Here is a 19,866-nt window from a genome sequence, read left to right as displayed (position 1 = left end):
CCTATGCATTTCTTAAGTCTCTAGGGGGTAAGATTGTTGCAGCGCACAGGGCTAGTGTGCATAAATGGCCGGACCTCTGTCTCCTGGCAACTAATGGCCGGGGCCCTTCCCCTCTGCAAGGAGATAGATAAAAGTGTTGGAGAACAAAGGAATCAGGTGACCTCCTGGCCCGGGAAAGGAACAAAGCCCAGAGAGGAGGGGCTGGAGGGTGAGTCAGTTTGGAGCTGGCTGGGGACGGGAAGTGAGGGCAGACGGGGTTGTCTGGCTTGCTGGGCCCCAGAATGGACCTGGCTGAGGAGTCTCGTTCTCTGTACTCACAAGCTCTGTTTTAGACCGTGTTCCTATCATCTAATAAACCTCTGTTTTACTGGCTGGCTGAGAGTCATGTCTGACTGCAAAATTGGGGGTGCGTGCAGACCCTCTGGCTTCCCCAGGACCCCACCTGGGCGGACTTGCTGTGGGAAGCGCATGGAGGGGCATATGCTGAATGCTCCAAGGTCAGACCCAGGAAGGTGAAGCCATGTGAGCTTCTTGCGCTGAAGACAGTCTGCTCCAAGGAAGAGGAGGCTCCCCAGAGTCCTGACTGGCTTTGTGGGGAGCAGTACCATAGCATTGCCAGGGGACTCCGACACCTTCAACTACCTGAAGGGGGGTTCCAAAGAGAATGAAGCTCGGCTGTTCTCAGTGGTGGCAGATGACAGAACAAGGAGCAATGGTCTCAAGTTGTAGTGGGGGACATCTAGGGTGGTGTGACGGAGCAGGAAGCAGGGCGGATTTGACCTGGGAATGTTGCAGGAGAGTTACATTGGGGTGGGGGACGTCCCTTGAAGGAAGCTACCTGAGCTGTAACCTGAGCCAGGAGGGGGTTCGGTGAAGTGACACCTGCTGCCTGGGAGAGTGAAAAAAGGAGAGGAGGAGCTGGGGGGAGGGGGAAGAGAGCTGCTGGAGGAGTTTTTGTTTTCAGTCTTGGGCTGGGTGGTGCAACGCAGGGAACCCCAAGCTGGGGTCTAAGCTCCCTGAATCCCCAGAAGGACTTGATTGAGGGGTTATGGTTGTATCTACATGCTCCACTTGGGACTGTATTCCTGTCATCTAATAAACCTTCTGTTTTACTGGCTGGCTGAGAGTCACAGTGAATCTCAGGAAGAGGGGTGCAAGGTCTTGACTCTCCCACACTCCGTGACAGCTGGATATTAGGAAACACTATTTCACTAGCAGGGTGGTGAAGCACTGGAATGGGTTACCTAGGGAGGTGGTGGAATCTCCATCCTTGGAGGTTTTTAAGGTCAGGCTTGACAATGCCCTGGCTGGGATGATTGAGTTGGTGTTGGTCCTGCTTTGAGCATGGGGTTGGACTAGATGACCTCCTGAGGTCTCTTCCAACCCTAATCTTTATGATTCTATGATAATCCAGGAGTGCAGAACCCTAAAGTGGCACAAGGTGGCAGAGCAGCCTCTGCCTTTGGCTGCAGCTTCTCCTTCACCCACCTGGTCCCCTGCAGACTGGGCCAGATTTAGGGGCAGGTGACCTCCTGGGGTGCTGGGTTTGGGGGGCACCAGGCTCGGGGTGCTGTTTTTGTTGTACAGGTCCGGGGAGGAGGTTGGGGCATGGCCCTGAGGGGTAGTGTGGGACATGGGGCGGCCTTGGGGAGGTGGTGTGACACTTAGCCTGGTGGAGCCGGGCAGGGCTCCACCAGGCTGCTCCAGGTGGGTGCAGTCCAGGGAGGTAGTCTCTGATGGGGATAGCAGGGCGTGGCAGGGCACGACCCAGGGAGGTGGGATCTGGGGGCAGTGGCTGGGAGAGGCAGATTCTGGAGGAAGCAGGTCTGCCTATCACTCCCCAGTCTCCACCTCCTCCCCTCCACCCCCCGGGCGATGCCAGGTCTCACATCTTGGCCCCAAAGGCTGGAGCACGCTGGAGCATAGTCCTTTCCCTTTCAGGAACACGTGTGGAATTCTGCTTTCCAGGCTCTTTCTCTGAAGCACTTGGCTCATACCCCAGGCCATTGTTCTCCAAATGAGCTCATTTCACTCTGTTAGTTTTTAACATTGTTTCTTGGCAGAAAATTCTGCTTGTGCACATAGAGGGTGTTTATGACTTCTTCAAAGATATGGCTTTCTCCATCAGCTCAGGAGCCTGCAAGGCTGCTTTCCACATGGAGGGGGGTGTGTGTGTGTGCGGCGGGTCTCCTCTGGACATACTGACGTACAGAGGCAGACCCACCCACTCTTGCTCTATCTTGGCCTGGGGGTCCAGCTGTCTGCAGGGGAGAAGGGCTCTATATATGTCCTAGCTGCCAGGTGGGAGCTGTAGAGGGGATGATCTCTGCACATTCAGTGCAGTGCTGAAGTTAATACAACCTTAGGTCAAGATCAAGCGCTCAGATGTCAGCAGGACTGGCACTAGGGGTTTGAGCGCCCTAGGCGGACGGCAATTTCGCCGCTCCGCGCGCTGGTCCTGCGGTTCCGGTGGAGCTGCCGCAGTGGTGCCTACGGAGGGTCCGATACTCCGTGGCTCCGGTGGAGCTGCCGCAGTCGTGCCTGCGGGAGGTCCACCGGAGCTGCGGAGCACCGGACCCTCCGCAGGCACCACTGCGGCAGCTCCACCGGAGCCGCCTGCCGCCCCCTCCGGCAAAACGGCGCCCACCATTTATTCTGGCGCCCTAGGCGATTGCTTAGGCTGCCTAAATGGTAGCGCCGGCCCTGGATGTCAGGTAAGGTCCGGCCGCTCCAGGCCGGTTCATTCAGGCCTGTTGCAGTTTGCTATTCCTCTCCCTTGGCTACCTGCAAGCTGCCATTGGGCAGTGGAGTTCCCCTGTGCTCTGAGTGCCTGATCTTATGGCTTCAGTATTGCATTAACACCTTATTTGCACTTGGTTGGCTAGGTTGCATTACCAGGTAGGTAAAGGCTAGTGGAGAAGGCAAATCTGAAGCATCAGCGTCCGCAGCTTACTGACCTGTTGGCTTCACCATCACAGCGTGCAAATCCTTCCAGGGCAGAGAACAGCTCCCTCCAGCCAGGACTTGAAGTAGAGAGGGATGTCTGCCAGATGCTGGGTCACATGACCAAGAGTCTAACTCCAGACCCTGATTGACAGCTTCTCTCCTGAGCTGTGGGAATCCTCCGGCCTGCACCTGTCTCAGAGCACCCAGCTGCCGAGTTCGCCCAGCAGCTTCTGCCTTCCAGAGAGCCAAGAGCCTGGCCAGCTGTGAGGGGCTCCCCAGTCCTTCATGCGCATATCCCCTCACTCCAGCCACTCTTATTTTTCTGTGCAGTGATTGTATCATGCACAGTGCATGTTACATCCAAACAGCCTGGAGACATACTGGGTCTAGTCAGATCCCCACGTCAGGAGCCCGCAGTGCACGTTCCAGGGCTGGCCTCCTGTTCCCCTGCAGCAACAGCACTTTGGCTCCCTGCTGGCCCTCCCCATCACTTCTTCACTGCCGGGAGCCTGGCAGGATGCTGCTGCCCACCTGCTCTCCAATCTTGTCTCATCTCAGACACCAAGGCTGAGATTCAGACCAACTGTGCTCCCAAGCACAGGGCCTCTGGAGGTAGGGGCTTATCTGCAACCCCGTCCGCTGCCAATAAATGGCCAAGGCAACCTGCCAGGGGTCAGTGCTGCTGGAGACAAGGTGAGGACATGCTGACCCAGAGCGTCTCCCTAGCAGCTTCTGCAGCCAGGCCGCTTCCTTGGTACAAACTCCTGTGCAAGGGGCCAGGCCTGTACAGTAAAGGTGACTGGGCTGGACGGGCAGATGGGAGCTGTCTGCGTCTCATTCTCTGCAGTGCCTCTTGGCTCCCATGCTCATGGGCCGCTGGATAGATGAAGGCCAGGAGGAAATCTATTTTCAGATCAAACAGCCCTTCTGCAGACCTATCCCAGCAGAGGGCCTGTCTCCTGGCAGAGAACCAGCGGCTCAGGGACACCAGAGGAGGCTGGCTGGGTCAGGGTCATCTGAGCAGCAAGTGCCCCTTCCTGCAGGCAGGAAACGCCGATCTGTTGTGATCCGATTGTCCTTCCAGCAACTGGTCTCTAAGCCCCAGGATAAGCAGCCAGCTGAAGGCAGTAGGGTTTCCTGACCCATTGGGGCTCAGACATGAGCTTGGCACATTGCACGCAGGAGCTGTGTAAACACTGCACAGCCTGTGACAATCTGAAACAAGGCTAGAAAACTGTGGGTGGGCAGCCCTTTGCCTCCCAAACGCTGTCCTGCGTTCTCCTGCAGCCGCTAGAATGCAGGTGCACACAGAGGGAATGGCTCTGCCCTGCGGAGCGTTCCCAAGCACTGCCAAATGTGGACTGAGCTGCAGGCCCATGAAAATGGTGGATCAGCGCCATCCCACTTGTGGGGCCAGTAAAAATGGGCACAGATGGGTGGAGTGACCGGGCTGAGGCTGTGTGAGTTTTGGCAGAGCTGGAGTTAAAGCAGGGTCTTCTGACTCCCAGTCTTGTGCTCTGATCACTGGGCATTTGAAACAAATTGCTTGGCCTTACAGTGGGGTCATCTCTGGTGTGGGTCCCGCCTCCCTCTCATCCCTAGGCATTGCTGCACCAGAGCATACCCGCAGGGGCTTTGCTGCCAGTCCGCCGAGGTGCTCTCTTGGGGCTGGCATTGGGGCACCATCAGCAGGAAGCCCTCAGTCCAGAATTCCCTACCCCTCTTGTTCCCCAGAGATGGTTGGTCTGTTTCAGGTCATGGGATGAGGCATGGCCATTGATGCAACTTTGTGCCCCAAAGGGTGCCACGGGATGGTGTGCTGGGTCAAACTGGGGTGGACATGGCTCCTCGGATTCATGGCTGCCAGCGCGTTGTGTGCATCACAGAATTCTCCTCCAGGTGGGGGGCATCACACAGTCAGGGTTCAGGATGGGGAGGGGCTGAGCTCAGACCCTAATCTCATGTGGTATGTGATCTCCAACCTGTAGGGCCTGAAGGACCCATGGAGCTGGTCTTGGGCAAGCATGTGGCTAAATAGCACCAAAGTGCTGAGTTTACCTATGTCACAGGGCAGGGAGGGCCAAGGGCTGCATCTGAACCAAAGAATCTTTATTATCAGAGATGATGCATGAGCCCAAAATAACCCACCTCGGCTCTGATCCAAGCAGCGTTTGCACCCATACACTGAGTGTGTCTGATCTGGAGTCACTGGGCGGTGAGAAACTTGGAGGCCACGAGGATGACATTTATAGAGTCACTTATCAGAGAGCAGTGCATGCCTCAGAGTTTGTTGTGGAGGGGAAACAGGAGAAAGACGTTTCCACACTTTTCAGGTCCTTGGTTCTAAATGAACTGCCCCAGATGTGTCCAGGTTGTTTATCCTCCTGGAAGCCAAGAGCACACTGCGGGGTTCCAATGACCAACCAATTTTTGGTTTTCCCTGCTCCACCACCCGTGGAGATTGATAGATCCTAGTCGTTTTCTGATGTTCCTACAGTCAGTGAGTCCTAGTCTGTTCTATAGAGGTTCTCATACCGCACTCATCTCTGTAGTAGCCGAGCCCCTTTCTGCCATGCATTAAGCAATATGACTAATATCTGGCTAGTCTCTCATCCTCTGCCCAGTGGAATGTTTCAGTTTGGAATTTGTTTTTATAATGTAGAGCCACACACAGACTCTCACACGCGGAGAATCACACGCATATTGCTATGTGTTTAGATTAGAGGAGGCAAGGTCAAGGAAATGCACTTAGCTCTTGGAGTGGAAGGTGGGGAGGCTTAGAGTGGCCTTTGCTTCCTGGGGGAGTTTGTTTCCCAGTCTTGGACTGATTCCCAAGAAATTTATGGTAGAGAGTTCCATCAGATGAGCAGAGTTAGCGACCACAGTCTTCATCCTGGAGCTTGAGGCTCTTTTAGATCCTCTGGGCCTAGGCCAAGGAGTCCCTTGAAGATCAGGACCGAGACCTTGAGTTGCTATTCTATGGGGAGCCAGGGTTAGTCTATGGGAGGACAGCTCGGAGGAAGCTTGTGCTGCTGAGGAGATGCTCTGCAGAACTTTGTATTAGTTGGTGTTTCCTAAGTGCTGATGGCTTCCTGCCCAGGTGCTCTACATTGCTATAGCCCAGCCCAGTGGGGATGAAGGCATGAATGACTGAGGCTGGGTCTGCATCCGGCAGGACGGGCCGGAGCATCCTAGCCAACCGGAGGTGACAGAAAGCGTTCCTCGCGGGTGCTGCTATGTGAGAGCTCAGCACCAGCAAGGAGTCCAGAGGCCTCCTGAACTGCAGACTGAATTGCCCAATTGTGTGGGGTGAACCTTCAACAACAGGACGCTGCACCATGGCTGCAAACTCCTTAACATGCAGAAGGTTCACTCAGCTGATGACCTCGCAAGGTAGCGCGACTCTTTGCTCCTAGACTCTCCACAATGGGTTCCCTTGTGCCCTCTCCCATGTACATTACCCCCAGGGGTAGAAACCTGTAACAGACAAAGCATACAGGCCAGAGGGGAGAGCTCCAGTGGCGCGGCAGCTTCCAGAGGCTGATCAGTCATGGCCTAGAGCAATTGTCAAACTCTGATGATATGGGAGAGGCAGAAGCAGCTTCCTCTCCTCCACGCGAGCATCTGCGCAGGGTCATCTGGTTGGAGTCCCCCTAGATGCCAGACAGTCTGAAGAGTTGTGCTCCCCTCAACTGGAAGCAGATCTGAGTGTTCCTTGCTGTAAGGAGTGGCCAACTGGCTTGGGCTGAGATTGGCCTTGATTGGAACTGGTCTGAGCCTGCCTGCAGTGAGGTGAGTGTCTTCTCTGTTGCTCAGTCTCAAGGCCTGAGTGTTTAAATGGAACATACGGACTGTCTAGGCCCAGTGCCGCCTTCTTTCTGGGGAAGGGGGAAGATTTCTGCAAAGATGGGCAATTGTTGAAATCAAGCTGTACTGAAGTATCCTGGTGGAGCAGTGGTTTGGTGCAGCATGTCCTGTGGCTGGGTGACACTGCCGCACCCACACCCGGGTGCAGGGCTGCCATGCACACCTGCAGCCATTCACGCCCACCTGTGCCCATGTCAGTCAAAGAAGAAATTTCTTTTGCCAACTTATGCTAAGTACTGATTCAATTTGTTCCTGTTTCCATAACAACCTCCCAGTGCTTTCTGGTCCTTTCTGTTGTTACAGAGACGCTGAGATTTGGTGTCTAGGTGCTCCACAAAATTCATCACATTGGGAAAGAGAGTCAGGCTCTAACAAATGATAATTCACAGACCCTGCAGGCTGGGAATGGGCCCAAACTCTGCCAGTGAGCCACCGCCCCCCATCTCCTTGCCCTGTGGGGCAGTGCCAGTGAGTTCAGATCACTCTGGCTCAGCTGCTGCTGCACTGCCCACCTGGAAGGCATTAGTCTAGTTTTCTTCCCTGCATGCCTGAGTGGAGCTAACGAGTTTTAGAGATTGTGAAGATGGGAGGCTAATAGCAGTGATTAGTGCCCAGCTTTCCAGGGGTAGGGGCAATGGGAGCTTCCCTACCAACTCAGCACCCACCGTTCTTACCTGCAGGCCCCTGGGCTCCCCATAGCCCCCAGCTCTGTCATTGCCCCTCAGTCCCAAACCATAGCCCCTGCTATTCCAGCTCTGACCTCCCTCCCTCCAGCAGTGTGAGTGCTCCTCAGTCTTGCCTGCAGCCCCCCTGCCACTCCAGTTGGAGGGGCTGAGGGCAGAGTTTTGTCTGGTGTATTTTAACTCTGTAACTGTTGCCTAGGGGGTCAGACAGCTATTGGAAGTGGTCAGGGGAAAGTCAGGGCCACCCGGGGGGGCAAGTGGGGCAATTTGCCCTAGGCCTGGGCCGCACAGGGGCCGCCATGAGAGTTCTTCGGGGCCCCTGGAGCGGGGTCCTTCACTCGCTCCGGGGGTCCCGGAAAACTCTCACAGGGCCTGGGCCTCCGGAGCTTCTTCTGCTCTGGGTCTTCGGTGGCAGGGGGTCCTTCCACCCTGGGGCGGAAAGACCCCCAGCCACCAAAGTCCCGGGTCTTCGGCAGTAATTCGACAGCAGGGGGCTCCTGCCACGGCTCTTCGGGGCACTTCGGCGGCAGGTCCCGGAGTGGAAGGACCCCCCGCCACCGAATTACCGCCGAAGCAGGGTCCCCCCACTGCCGAAGACCCCAGGCCCTCTGAATCCTCTGGGCAACCCTGGGGAAAGTTAAACCCACTGGTGTTTGCATAGGCCTCCAGAGTTTCTCTGAGCATGGGGGTGTTTCTATCTGTGAAGGGGGGCTGTGTGGTGAACTATCAAATACATGAGTCCCAGGCAGTGACCGGGCTCCCCAGAGAGGCAAGTGATGTCTCTTGGGCTCTGTGCCCAGCTCACTGCATGACCTAGAACCCCCCTCCATCTGCATCCCCTATCTCTGAAGGGGGTGCTGATGCAGATCTTCCCAAGGGACGCTAGGAGGGTGCGCTCAAGAGCACTAAGAATTCCCATGCTCCGCAAGGCTCCTGTGCTCAGTGATCTGTGCTGACTGTCTTCTTCTAGCCCAGGTACGAGCTGAGCTCTTGGCTCACATCAGGTCCAGGGCGGGCAGCCTTGGCCATGCCTTTGACCAGTGACCCTGCTACAGTGAGGAGCTGATGAGGGTGCTGGCTGGGCATGCTCAGCACCAGGCAGGCTGGATGGCAGGAGGTTGGCACCTTTGAATGTGTTTCCATTGCTCCTGCAGCATGTGCTGGGCCTGCCCCTGACATCCACTGAGATACCAGGGCACCCAGCAACAGCACTAGTGTTGGGAAGGATAGACCCCAGGTGCAGTTCTTAGGGACCCTGGCACCCTGCGATTCTCTTCAGCACAGGCCCACCATTAACTCAACAGCCACACAGACGCAGGGGTGTCCTTTCTTATTTGCAGGGTATTTGCTCCCACAGGGAGAGAAGACTCCAGTGACCTCCAAACCCACCCACTGCCTTATCCCTGGGCTCATGGACTCAGCTCTTCCCTATGCCAGTGGCAGTACATCCTCAGGATGGGCTCCCCAAGACAAGGGGTAAAACCCCAGAGAGCCATCCTTTTGCTCTCTAGCTGCTGGTGCCCTTTGGCATGTGCTGGCCACAGAACAATCCTGCCATGCTGGAGCACTAGATTGGGCCTCATGACACCGAGCTCTATACGCAGGTCCTGTCTCCATTTCCCCTCCTTCTCTTTGTCTGTTAAACTGGAAGCTCTTTGGGGCAGGAGCACTGGCTGGGTGCCTGTGCTGGGCCCTGGTCTCACCTGGCTGCTGCTAGACAAATGATAAACATGGATACAGTGGTTTCTGTTCAGTCCCTAACTGGGCAACTTGATCCCTGTTCAATTCAGTTGTGCTTTTGCCCTAGGGGGAGCAGCAGGTGGGGCAATGGGACTTGCTGCAGGGTCACCACCGCCCTTTCCCGGGTGCAGCACAGGCATCTCCAAGACCAAAGTCTGGAAGTGTTAGGGAGCGGCCCAGGCTCGGGTCCTGCCCCCCTCTCCCACCAAGCAGATCTGCCAGGGGAGAGAGTAGCTGAACCTCCCAGCCCCCCGAGCCTACAAAGCCCGCAGCGGCCCCGAGGGAGCAGCGCTCTGTGTGGGGGTGTGCACACACTCCCACACGTTTACATTCTTAATGGAGCTGCTGAACGGAGACATGCCATTGGCTGCCAGCGATGCAGCTCCTGGGTATCCGGCTTCGCAGCTCCACGAACAGCAGAGACTCCCTCGGCACAGCAGTGACCTGCCTGGCTCCCCGGAGAGGGGCAGGGCCTGATTCCGATCTCAGTCCAGTTCCACACCTGATTCCCCTGGGGCTCCTCCCAGGTGTCCCTGACCGGAACGTGGTCATGGGGTGTCAGTCCGGAGCGGCTGCTCCGGCGCCAGGTGGCGAGTCCCCGGCGCCGTGGGCGTGAGCGCTGCAGAGACCCCCCGCTCCCGGCGCGAGTTCGGCCCGGCGGCAGGTCCCCATGGTGTGAACGTGCCGCGGCCGGGGAGCCGCAGCCTGGCGGGCTCCCTGCCTGGGTCCGGCGCGGGGCCGCCGACGTGCCGGAGCGCGGCGCGGGGGCCGGGGAGCGCGCCGCGGGCCACCCTGGCCCAGGGCGGCATGAGGGCCGGCTGCCCGCTCCGCGCCCCGGCTCCCGCCCGCCCCCGGGGCCGCTCCCCTCAACCCGGCGCGGCGCTACTGGACCCCCCGAGCGCGGGGATGATGGAGCCGGGGCACAGCGGCGCCGAGGCGCGGTGACCCCCTGGGGCGGAGCCACCAGCGCCCAGGGATGGGCAACTCTCAGCGCAAGGCGCCGCGGAGCCCCCGGCCCTGCAAGATGGACTCGGCAACAGGTACCGCCGCGGCGGCCGGACTGGGGGGAGCGGGGCCTTGCCTGGGCGCGCTCCGCAATCTCCGTTCCCCATCACACCCGCGCTCTCTGGATGTGTCGCCCCCAGCACTCAGTAGCCTTCCCCCCCTCCCCGTCCCGTGCTGCGAGTGCAGTGTACGCCCCTGCTCTCCCCCCTCCCTCTGGCATGAGCCATGCAGGTGGGATCCTGCACCTGCTTGGGGGAGGGTGTGGGCAGCACCACAATCCACTTCCCATATTCATAGATTCATAGATTCTAGGGTCAGAAGGGACCAATGTGATCATCTAGTCCGACCCCCTGCACAAAGCAGGCCACAGAACCCTACCCATCCAGTTCTATAACAAACCCCTTTGCCTCTGCCATGCTGTGTACCCAGCCCCCTGCCAGCCCAGCACCAGTGCAAGGTGAGGCTGCCCCAGCCTTAGCAGCCCAGGCTAGCCCCTGGGCTAGCTCCTTCTGCTAGCCCCCTGCCAGTGCAGTGCCAATGCAGGGTGAGCCTTGGCAGCCTGGGCACTGGGCTCCTACCAGGCTGCTCCTTGCCTACTGTGTGCTCCATGCCCTGCACCCTAATCCTCCTTCTACATCCTAGCTTGCCATCCTGTTGCTGTCACCTCACACATGCTCTTGCCAGGTCACAGGCGGAGCACTTCCTCCCGTTGTTTGGTGCCCTCCCTGGAGACCCCTCCTCGAGGGCCGCCCGGGGGGCGGCAAGAGGGGCAATTTGCCCCAGGCCCCGGGCTCCGCAGGGGCCCCCACGAGAGTTTTTCGGGGACCCTGGAGCGGGGTCCTTCACTCGCTCGGGGGCCCCAGAAAACTCTTGTGGGGCCGGGCCCCGGAGCTTCTTCCACTCCCAGTCTTCACTGGCTGGGGAGTCCTTCTGCTCCGGGGCAGAAGGACCCCCCGCCATTGCATTACCGCCGAAGTGGGACCTGCTGCCGAAGCACAACCCGGTCTTCGGCAGTAATTCGGCGGCTGGGGGCCCTTCCGTTCAGGGACCCGCCGCCAAAGTGCCCCGAAGACCCGCGGCGGGGGCCCCCCGCCACCGAATTACCGCCGAAGAGCGGGCTGCACTTTGGCAGCAGGTCCCGCTTCGGCGGTAATTTGCCAGTGGGGGGCCCCTGCCGCGGGTCTTCAGGGCACTTCAGCGGCGGGTCCCAGAACGGAAGGGCCCCCCGGCGCCGAACAGGGCCGGCTCTAGACATTTCGCCACACGGGGGGCCCCCTGCCGCTTGCCGGTCACACGGCTCCGGTGGACCTCCCGCAGGCATGGCTGCGGAGGGTCCGCTGGTCCCGCGGCTCCGGTGGAGCATGCACAGGCATGCCTGCGGGAGGTCCACCGAAACCGCGGGACCAGCGGACCCTCTGCAGCCATGCCTGCGGGAGGTCCACCGGAGCCGCCTGCCGCCGATGGCCCCAGGCCCCCGGAATCCTCTGGGCGGCCCTGCCCTCCTCTACCACCTCCTCAGACTGGGCAGGGACAGGTGGGGAGGCTGCCAAGCTGGGCTGCAGGCTCTGTTCCCTGAAGTGCTCTGAGTTGCAGTGGTAAGGGGCAGCTGACAATACATACTGAGTATCTGCAGGTGCTCTGGGGTTTGCTATAGCAACAGGAATGACATTGGGCTGTGTGCTCCAGGTTCTCCAGGGAGCATTCATTCCCTCTGGCTGTTGAGCCTGCTGCATGCAACCCCCCGTTCTAGCTGTGTCACATCTGGAGGAAGGTCCAAGGGACTTGCTCAAGGTCATGCAGTGAGTCAGAACCAGGACACCTGGGTTCTGCTCTTGGTTGGCCCAGCCGCTAACTAGAATAAGTCACCTCCAGGTTGTGTGTGCCCAAGTGCTGGCTTGCTGCTGCCCTCTATTGGCTGGAGTATAGGTGACCTGCTTCAGTGGCCCAGGGTCACCCATAACCAGCTCAACTATGTTAGACCGGTGGAGGGAGGAAGGCTTTTGGGTGTTGCACTGTAACGCTGTGTGTGGGAGAGAGAGATGCACTGCTGATGCCCTCTGGTTGGGCTTGCAGAGAGGATAAGGCACTGCTGTTGCTGCCTGCTCAGGGAGCTCTCCTATGTGTTTGGAGCTGACCAAGACTCATGCATTGGGGCGATGGCTATTCGGAAAGGAGTTGGGCTGTCTGCAGCACTTGGATTTGTTGCACATGTGCAGTGTGATGTGGGGTCCGTATCTCAGCACCCACTTGCCATTTGCAGGGAAACTCCAGATGGAGGGCATGGGGTCCGTTCTCTCCCCCCACTGCATGGGTGCAAGTCTCTTGCCGACTCACTGTGTCACTGGAAAGGCTCACAGGCAAGGAGGAAGTGACAAAACCTGCCCCCAAGGGGCCTGTGTGCAGGTTACCGGGATTCACTGCAGAGCTCGTGGACTAGCAAACTAGTCCAACCTCATCTAGCCCTGACCTTGCTTCATGCAGGGCTGATAAAACAAGTAGCACCTGTCTATTCACTTCTCCGCCCTCCCCTGGGCTGACCTCAGCAATTCAGCAACTTGGGAATCCTGTATCCATCTCTTTCTGATCCCTGGCTCCACGAGATATGAGGAGGCGCTCTGCACATGCCCAGATCTTGCCTGTTGCCCAGTGCTTGGGCTAACCTTGATCAGGTCTCCTCAGACTGTTCCACATTCAGCTCAGCCAATCCTTAGAGTTTGAAATGCTGCCCTGTCTCTTATGATACCTAGTGAATGGACATATGACGGCTCAGGGAGAACCCCATGCCTAGGAGTCCTGGCTGGTGCTAGCCCTGCAGAGTCCACAGAGCAGAGAGGGGGAGCTGGAGGCTAGTCTGGTAGATGCAGGAGAAGGGAAAGGCCTGGCTTGCCTCAGATCCCTGGGGAGCGTGCAGGGCCAGCTATTTAGAAAACAAACCTGTATCTCTTTACTTGTTAACTGAGCACATGTATCCCATGGAGTCATCCTCACTAACAGTGCTGTGATTTAATTTTGGGTAACTTCTCACAGCAAAGCTGCCCTTGGATCCTGGTCAATGTGCTATGCTGAGGGTTTTAGCTAAGTCATAATTGTGAATTTGCCTGTTGGACCCTAGAGAATTTTCACACTCATCTCATATGTAAAGTGGGGACAACTGAGGCACACCCAGTCCTGTTAGTGCTAGAAGGCTGTTAGGATTCTGATGACCCAGGCATTCCTCCTAGAAATGTACTGCCCTAAAACCTAGGCTGAAGGTGAAGCCTTATCTGCTCAGTAAAAAGCCATTGAAACTTGATAGCCCTTAGGGCCTCAAGTCCCCAGAAGAAACCAGGATTTGGTGAGTCCCCTCCCCAGACAGGTCAGAACCAGATCAAGTGATTGCAACACCTTAATCACAAGGCTGAGCAGTGGAACTGCAACCAGTCTCAGATAGGCTGGAAGGGCTGTGGAGGCTTCCATGGACTGGTTGGGTGGGGACACGTTTCCTGACCTAGGAGAGGTTTTTCCAGAAGTGTGGTGAAAGCCCTAAGCCAGCCCCTAGAAGCAGAGGAGAGAGGATCCATCTTGGGAGCAGCAGGGCTGGATGCATGGCTGGAGTCCGACCAGCAGTTGATCACTACCCAGGGAAAGTCCTGGCTAAGGGTAGGAAATGTCTTGGCTAGTCTCCCCTATCCAGTGAAGTTCTGTGCTCACACAAGCAGCCTGTGCTGTGCTTGCTCCTTGTGCTCTTCTCCTTAAACAGCATTTTGTTCTCATCAAATATGCATCGGTTCTGACTCTTCTATCCCCCAGAGAGCTTGTCAGTCACCTGCCTCCTTTCCAGCAGAGGTGGGGACGGAAGGGGCTAAGGCCTGCTGGCTGAGGGGAACCCAGGTCAGAACCGACCCCCCACCCATACCCTCAGCAGGTATGTGGTCTGACCCAGTATGGCAGGGGTGGACTGCACTGATGTTCTGTCTAACTCGGTGCGGGAGGGAGTGGCTGTGCCGATGTTCTGAGCCGGTGCAGGAGGGGGTGGCTGTGCCGAACTTCTGACCTGGTGCAGCAGGGGTTGGCTGTGCCGAACTTCTGAGCCGGTGCAGGAGGGGGTGGCTGTGCCGAACTTCTGACCTGGTGCAGCAGGGGGTGGCTATGCTGATATTCTGACCTAGTATGAAATTTCCTATGTCTTTATGAAGAGGAAGTGACTGGCAGGGAAAGGCCAAAGCTTTGAAGGGGAGGGGCTCTGTAGAGAACCGATCTCTCTGTTATAACTGGTCGCAGTAATATGGTCTGTGGGAGTTACTAACCATGGCTCCAGGACTCTCAGTAACATGCAGCCCCCGCCCGCCCCCCCCGCCCCAGTACTGTGCATTGACTGCCTGTCCACCAGTGTGAGGGCAGGGAAATGCTGGTGACATGTCCCCAAGGTTGTTTCATGGCCAAGATGAATGGCAGTGACATCCAGCACTAGGCGTCTGACCTCAGCCCCTGAGGAGGTCAGTGTTGCAATTCAGGTTGCATCGTGACCTTTGTGCAGTGTCTGTGAAATCCAGTGCTGCACAGAGTGACCCTGGTTACCATGTGTCACGGAGTGTGGGGGAGACAAGGCCCTGCACCCCCGGCTTCCTGCGATTCACTGTGACTCTCAGCCAGCCAGTAAAACAGAAGGTTTATTTAGATGACAGGAACACAGTCCAAAATAGGTCTTGTCGGTACAGACAACAGGACCCCCTTTAGTTAGGTCCATCTAGAGGCCCGAGGGAGGCCACAGTCCCGTTGGGAGGTCCAAGCCCCCTCGGTGCGCCCCTCTCCATTTCCCAGCCAGCTCTCTCCAGCCATCTCACTCAGCCGCCCCCGGCTCCTCCCCCAGCCTTTGTGTCCTTTGTCCAGTTTCCCAGGCAGAGGTGTTACCTGGCCTCCAACTGCCCCTCCTGGGTTCTCATGTTACATGCTCAGGTATCCTCCCTTCTCCAATGCAGACAGTTCCAGCAAAACTCCACTGCAGCCTTCCCAGGTCAACACTCCCCACTCATCATTCAGAGAACACATCAAGAACAGTCCCACTTCATCACACCATGTGTTACCTTGGGGACCTAGGGCTTTAAGGGCACGTCTGCACTGCGGCTGGAAGTGTAATTTCCACTCAGGCACATGTGCATGTGCTAATTCTGCTCATGCTAGCGCACTAAAATCAGCAGTGTGGCTGCGGCAGCCTGGACTAGCCACTGGAGTCCAATCCACCCTATCCATGGGGTACGTACTTGGGAGTCTAGCCTGAATCACCTGTGCTGCTGCGGCCACGCTGCTATTTTCAAGTATCAGAGGGTAGCCGTGTTAGTCTGGATCTGTAAAAGCAGCAAAGAATCCTGTGGCACCTTATAGACTAACAGACGTTTTGGAGCATGAGCTTTCGTGGGTGAATACCCACTTCCTCAGATGCATTTTCAGCGCTCAAGCAGAGCTTTCACAGGTATGTCTACCCAAGCTTGGAATCCCACCTCCAGCTGTTGTGTAGGTGGGCATAACTGTCCTGAGAGCCCCCAAAGTGAGACAGACCCATGGAGACTGGTGGGATGGGTGGAGGCCTCAGGTCTCTGGCCCTGATGGGTGAGTGAGTGAAGCAGAGCCGTTTTTTGCCTGTGAGGCTGTCATTTGTGGCTGGAGCTCTGGGCCACAGTTCACTGCCTAGCCTTGAGATGTCTTGGCTGAGCAGGCTGGAGATTGCTGACCTGACAGTGCATGGGGCTGGCTGCTCGGCTAAATGATAGACTTTGGGGCAGAACTGTACCACTGCAGTCAGTGGAGGTACACTGGTAGAACTGAGCAGGCCATCTGCATCTAGCCATGGCTTAATCGCTTACATTTGAAGTGCTTTACGGGGGGAGTGGAAGTGCACAACAACCTCTGCAGACAGCTCCTCTGTACATGCCTCACTCCAGGACAGAGGGCAATGCAGGAAGGAGTCTTTACACTATTGCAGTGGTTCTCAAACTTTTGTACGAGTGCCCCCTTTCACATAGCAAGCCTCTGAGCCCCCCCCCCCATCCCCTTTATAAATTAAAAACACATTAGCACCATTATAAATGCTGGAGGCAAAGCTGGGTTTGGGGTGGAGGCTGACAGCTCGTGACCCCCATGTAATAGCGTTGTGACCCCCTGAGGGGTCCCGACCCCCAGGTTGAGAACCCCTGCACTATTGCCACTCATGTTTACAGCTATTCCCCAGTAATGGCTGGCTTAGCCAGGAATACATGCTCAGACACAGCCTCCACAAGGTGAGCTAACGTTAAATACATATCCTAACTAAAGGTAAACCATAGGCCTTACAAGAATGCATTGGGGTTAAAAACCTTAGTTGGAAAGCCAGGACACTCTAAGATAGTGTAACATCTTAAACAAACGTCACTGTTTGGGACCCTCTGGTAACCTTAACTCTGCCCTTCTCCATTCTCCACCTCCCCATGTGTCCTCAGTATCCGGTAGAGAGAGGTCTGTAACAAGCATCACAGATTGGTGCAGGGCCTGATGGCCTAGTATACCCACAGCTCCTCCCCACTTCACCAGGAAGGGTGTGTGTGTGTGTAAGTCTCCTTAAATTTCTTAGTGTTTTTCACAAATTCCTCTGTGATGCCTGGATGGGTCCTAGGGTGCTTTATGAAGGGGGAGTGCCGAAGGACAGTCTTTGTAAGGGATTTAGCGTTACCAGGGATGCTGTGTGGATCTGCAGGAGTCCTTGTATCAGCTTGACTCTCCATCAGCTCTGCAGGAACCTCCCTTTGAGGTTCCACACACCAATCTGTTGTGTTGCAGAGGCTCCCTCTCCTTCTCACTTCTCCTGTACGAACCTGGAACTCCTCTCCTGCGTCAGGGTCCTGGATGGCACAACTTCTGCAGACAGGCTGGAATAGAGATTGGCCCGAGAGCCAAAGCCGATCAAATAATTTACATGCATCGCTGCCTTCCACTGGACTCAGCTCTGCCTGCTCTGGCTAGAATCTGTCTTCCTCTAGTCGCTGGAGGCCTGCGAAGAGGAAGAGGCTGAGTGAGAAGCCATTGGTTTTGGAGCTTGTGGCCTGGTTCTCTGGCTGATGTCATGTGTGCTGTTTGTTTGTGGATTTGCTAGTTTGTGCTGGGGTTGATTAGGGAAAGCTGCCTTTCTCCCAGACTGTTTGCAGTGAGTAATTTGTGGGATGAATTAGCCCCTCTTCCTGTTTGTGGATTAGCCCCAAACAGGCTTTGGTTTCAGGGATGTGTTGATTAATCCACAAGTGGCTGTGCAAACCTATTTCAGCCCGTGGAATGCTTGTGAACTCTTCACTGTCACTATTGCTGAATATTTGTGTGGTGAGGTTAGTCACAGAGTTGCATGGTATTGTTTCCACTTCCCAATTTGAGGGTTGCCAGACCTGCTAAGAACTTTTAAGCTGGCCAGGGGAACACGGCCATTGTGAATAATGATGCACACACCCTCATGTGCAAGTATGCCCGATGCTTTCAGTTTCCACAGGCTTCCTTGAGGACAATGTTTTGCTCACGCAAATGTGTGCAAAAAGTGACCGAAGAAGGTGGTGGCTCCCGGGAGGTGATGTGTGTGTTCTGCCTGATTGTCTGAGGATGCACTGCATCGTTCGCTTGCTGCCTGGGCGCAGGGTCGGTCAGTTCTAAGAGATTGATTGCAAAGGTAAGCCATGCAGCTGTGGAGCACGACGGCTCGTGCAGGGTTGGAAATGGAATTCCGGCACTGCATTGTGAGCTCTGCAGAGAAGTCTCATCCAGGGAGCCGCTTCCCTTCTCTGTATTTTTGACATTTTGCTTGTTATGTTAGTTGGTTCAGAGAAAACAAACAAAGAGCAGCAAGGAAGATTCAGTCCTGCAGCTACATGGCATGCCAGGCCTGCCGTAACCTGTGGAGCGATGCTGGGGACATGGCAGAAAACACTAGCTCAGCAACACTTAAGTCAGCAGCAAGCAGGGGCTGTGCTGAGAATCCATTCCAGGTGGGCAAAGGAATCCAGTTCCAGTCCCTAGTCTGTGTCCAGATGCATTGCAGGACAAGAGCCCCCCTTCGTGTCCCACACTGGCACAAATCCTGCTAACTAAACTGTTTGAGCTGTGATGGTCACATGTAAACTATGGCCTGGATAACTTGTGTCCATGGGAAATGGGTTCTGCCTGTATTTCCCCGCACCTTATCCACTACACTGGTATTTCTTTGTATTACTGTAGCACCTAGGAGCCCCATTGGTGGGGCAGGACCCCATTACGCTAGGTGCTGTGCAAACAGAACAGAAAGATGTTGTCTACCCCTGAGAGCTTCGAGTAGGCATCATGGCAAAGGAAAGCTGGGAGGCGGGATCTGAAGGAAGAGAAGGGGTCACTTATGCAGATGTTTACAGTGAGCGCCTCCCAGATGTGGTCACAGCAGGGGGGAAAGCATGAAGGGCTTGTTTGAACATGTAACCCGTGAGCAATGGAGGCTGGGTTCATGGCTTGGCTGGAGGTGAGCCTTGTCATGATGAGAGGTTGTGTGGGGATATTCTGTGGAGGTGTTTGGAAATGAAAACAAGTAGCTCCTGTCTGATGTAGTGGAGAAGGGTGAGCCCATGGAGGGATGCAGAGAGAGTATGACGTGGTCAAAGCTGCAGGCTAGGAGAAGGATCCTTGCAGCAGCGTTCTGAACAAGCATGAGTGGGATAAGTGGGCATCATTGGTCAAGGCTGGAGAGAAAGCTGTTGCAGTGGGTGAGATGCAAGATAAGAGCCTGGGCAAGGGTTTTAGCTATGCGGATGGCTAGGAAAGGCGTAGCTTAGACATAGCCTGGATGTGAGGACCTAGAGAAAAGGCCCTGGCAAAGATGACACCCAGGTTACAGGCAGGGTTGTGGTGTTGTCCACGGTGATTGAGCAAGACAGAATGGGGAGGGCTTGGAGGAGATGAAGAGCTCTGTTTCAGCCATATTGGGTGGCTAAACATCCCTAAGGAGCCATTAGAGACAGGCTGCGATGGCAGTTTGATCAGAAGGAGCCAGGTCTGGAGAAGAGAGGTAGGGCTGAGAGCTGTCAGCGTAGAGATGGGAGCTGAATTTTTGTGTGGATGAGATGACCCATGTCTCTAGCTGAGTCAGGATGTCCCTTGGGGCTGGGTGGCGGGGGGGATGCTGAATCTGTGGTGCCTTAAATCCCGGCTCTCTGGGAGATGTGATGCCCTGGCACCTCTTCTCCCGCTCGCTGTGGGGAAGTAGCAGCCACTCCCTGGTTCAGGTTGCAGTGGAGTTTCTGTCAGCACCCCCCAAGTTGACTCCTTTCTGAAACCCACAAACAAAGGAGCACTGGGCTTGATTTTCAAAGTGCCTGTGTAACTTAGAATCCACGTCCTGATCTCAGAAGTGACGTGGGCACTGAAAGGCCTAGCCGCCATTAAAGCCAATGAGATGTAGGTGTTGCAGTGCCCAAGTCTCTTTGGAAACAGGCCTTAGACACCTGAATCACTTAGGTTCTTTCGGAAATGTCACCTGTTGGCCTCACAGCTGGGAGATTGGTCTGTGGCTGTGGCAGGATCAGGGCAGGTTTCAGGCCACCTAAAGATAGAGGAGTTGGTCAGAGTTCAAAACTTCTTCTCCTGGTATTTTTTTGCTACTTGGTAGCAA

The 19,866-nt window shown here is 56.1% G+C and overlaps 1 protein-coding gene across 3 annotated transcripts in view; it reads left to right on the top strand.

The window, feature by feature from the left end:
- Positions 1–19,866, top strand: part of NHSL2 (NHS like 2) — a 180,600-nt gene that overhangs the window by 80,913 nt on the left and 79,821 nt on the right. The window contains exon 1 of one of the 3 annotated variants that reach the window (XM_050964193.1): positions 10,184–10,276. The exons of the other annotated variants lie outside the window; for them this stretch is intronic. Coding sequence (XP_050820150.1) covers positions 10,213–10,276 — 64 coding nt within the window. The 5' untranslated portion in view covers positions 10,184–10,212. Of the gene's footprint in view, positions 1–10,183; positions 10,277–19,866 lie in introns of those variants that run through there. 3 annotated transcript variants of the gene reach the window in all.

Source organism: Gopherus flavomarginatus, chromosome 8 (genome assembly GCF_025201925.1).
Source record: "Gopherus flavomarginatus isolate rGopFla2 chromosome 8, rGopFla2.mat.asm, whole genome shotgun sequence".
Classification (NCBI taxonomy): domain Eukaryota; kingdom Metazoa; phylum Chordata; order Testudines; family Testudinidae; genus Gopherus; species Gopherus flavomarginatus.
Note: the sequence above shows the minus strand (reverse complement) of the source record. Positions and strands in the feature narration are given on the sequence as shown.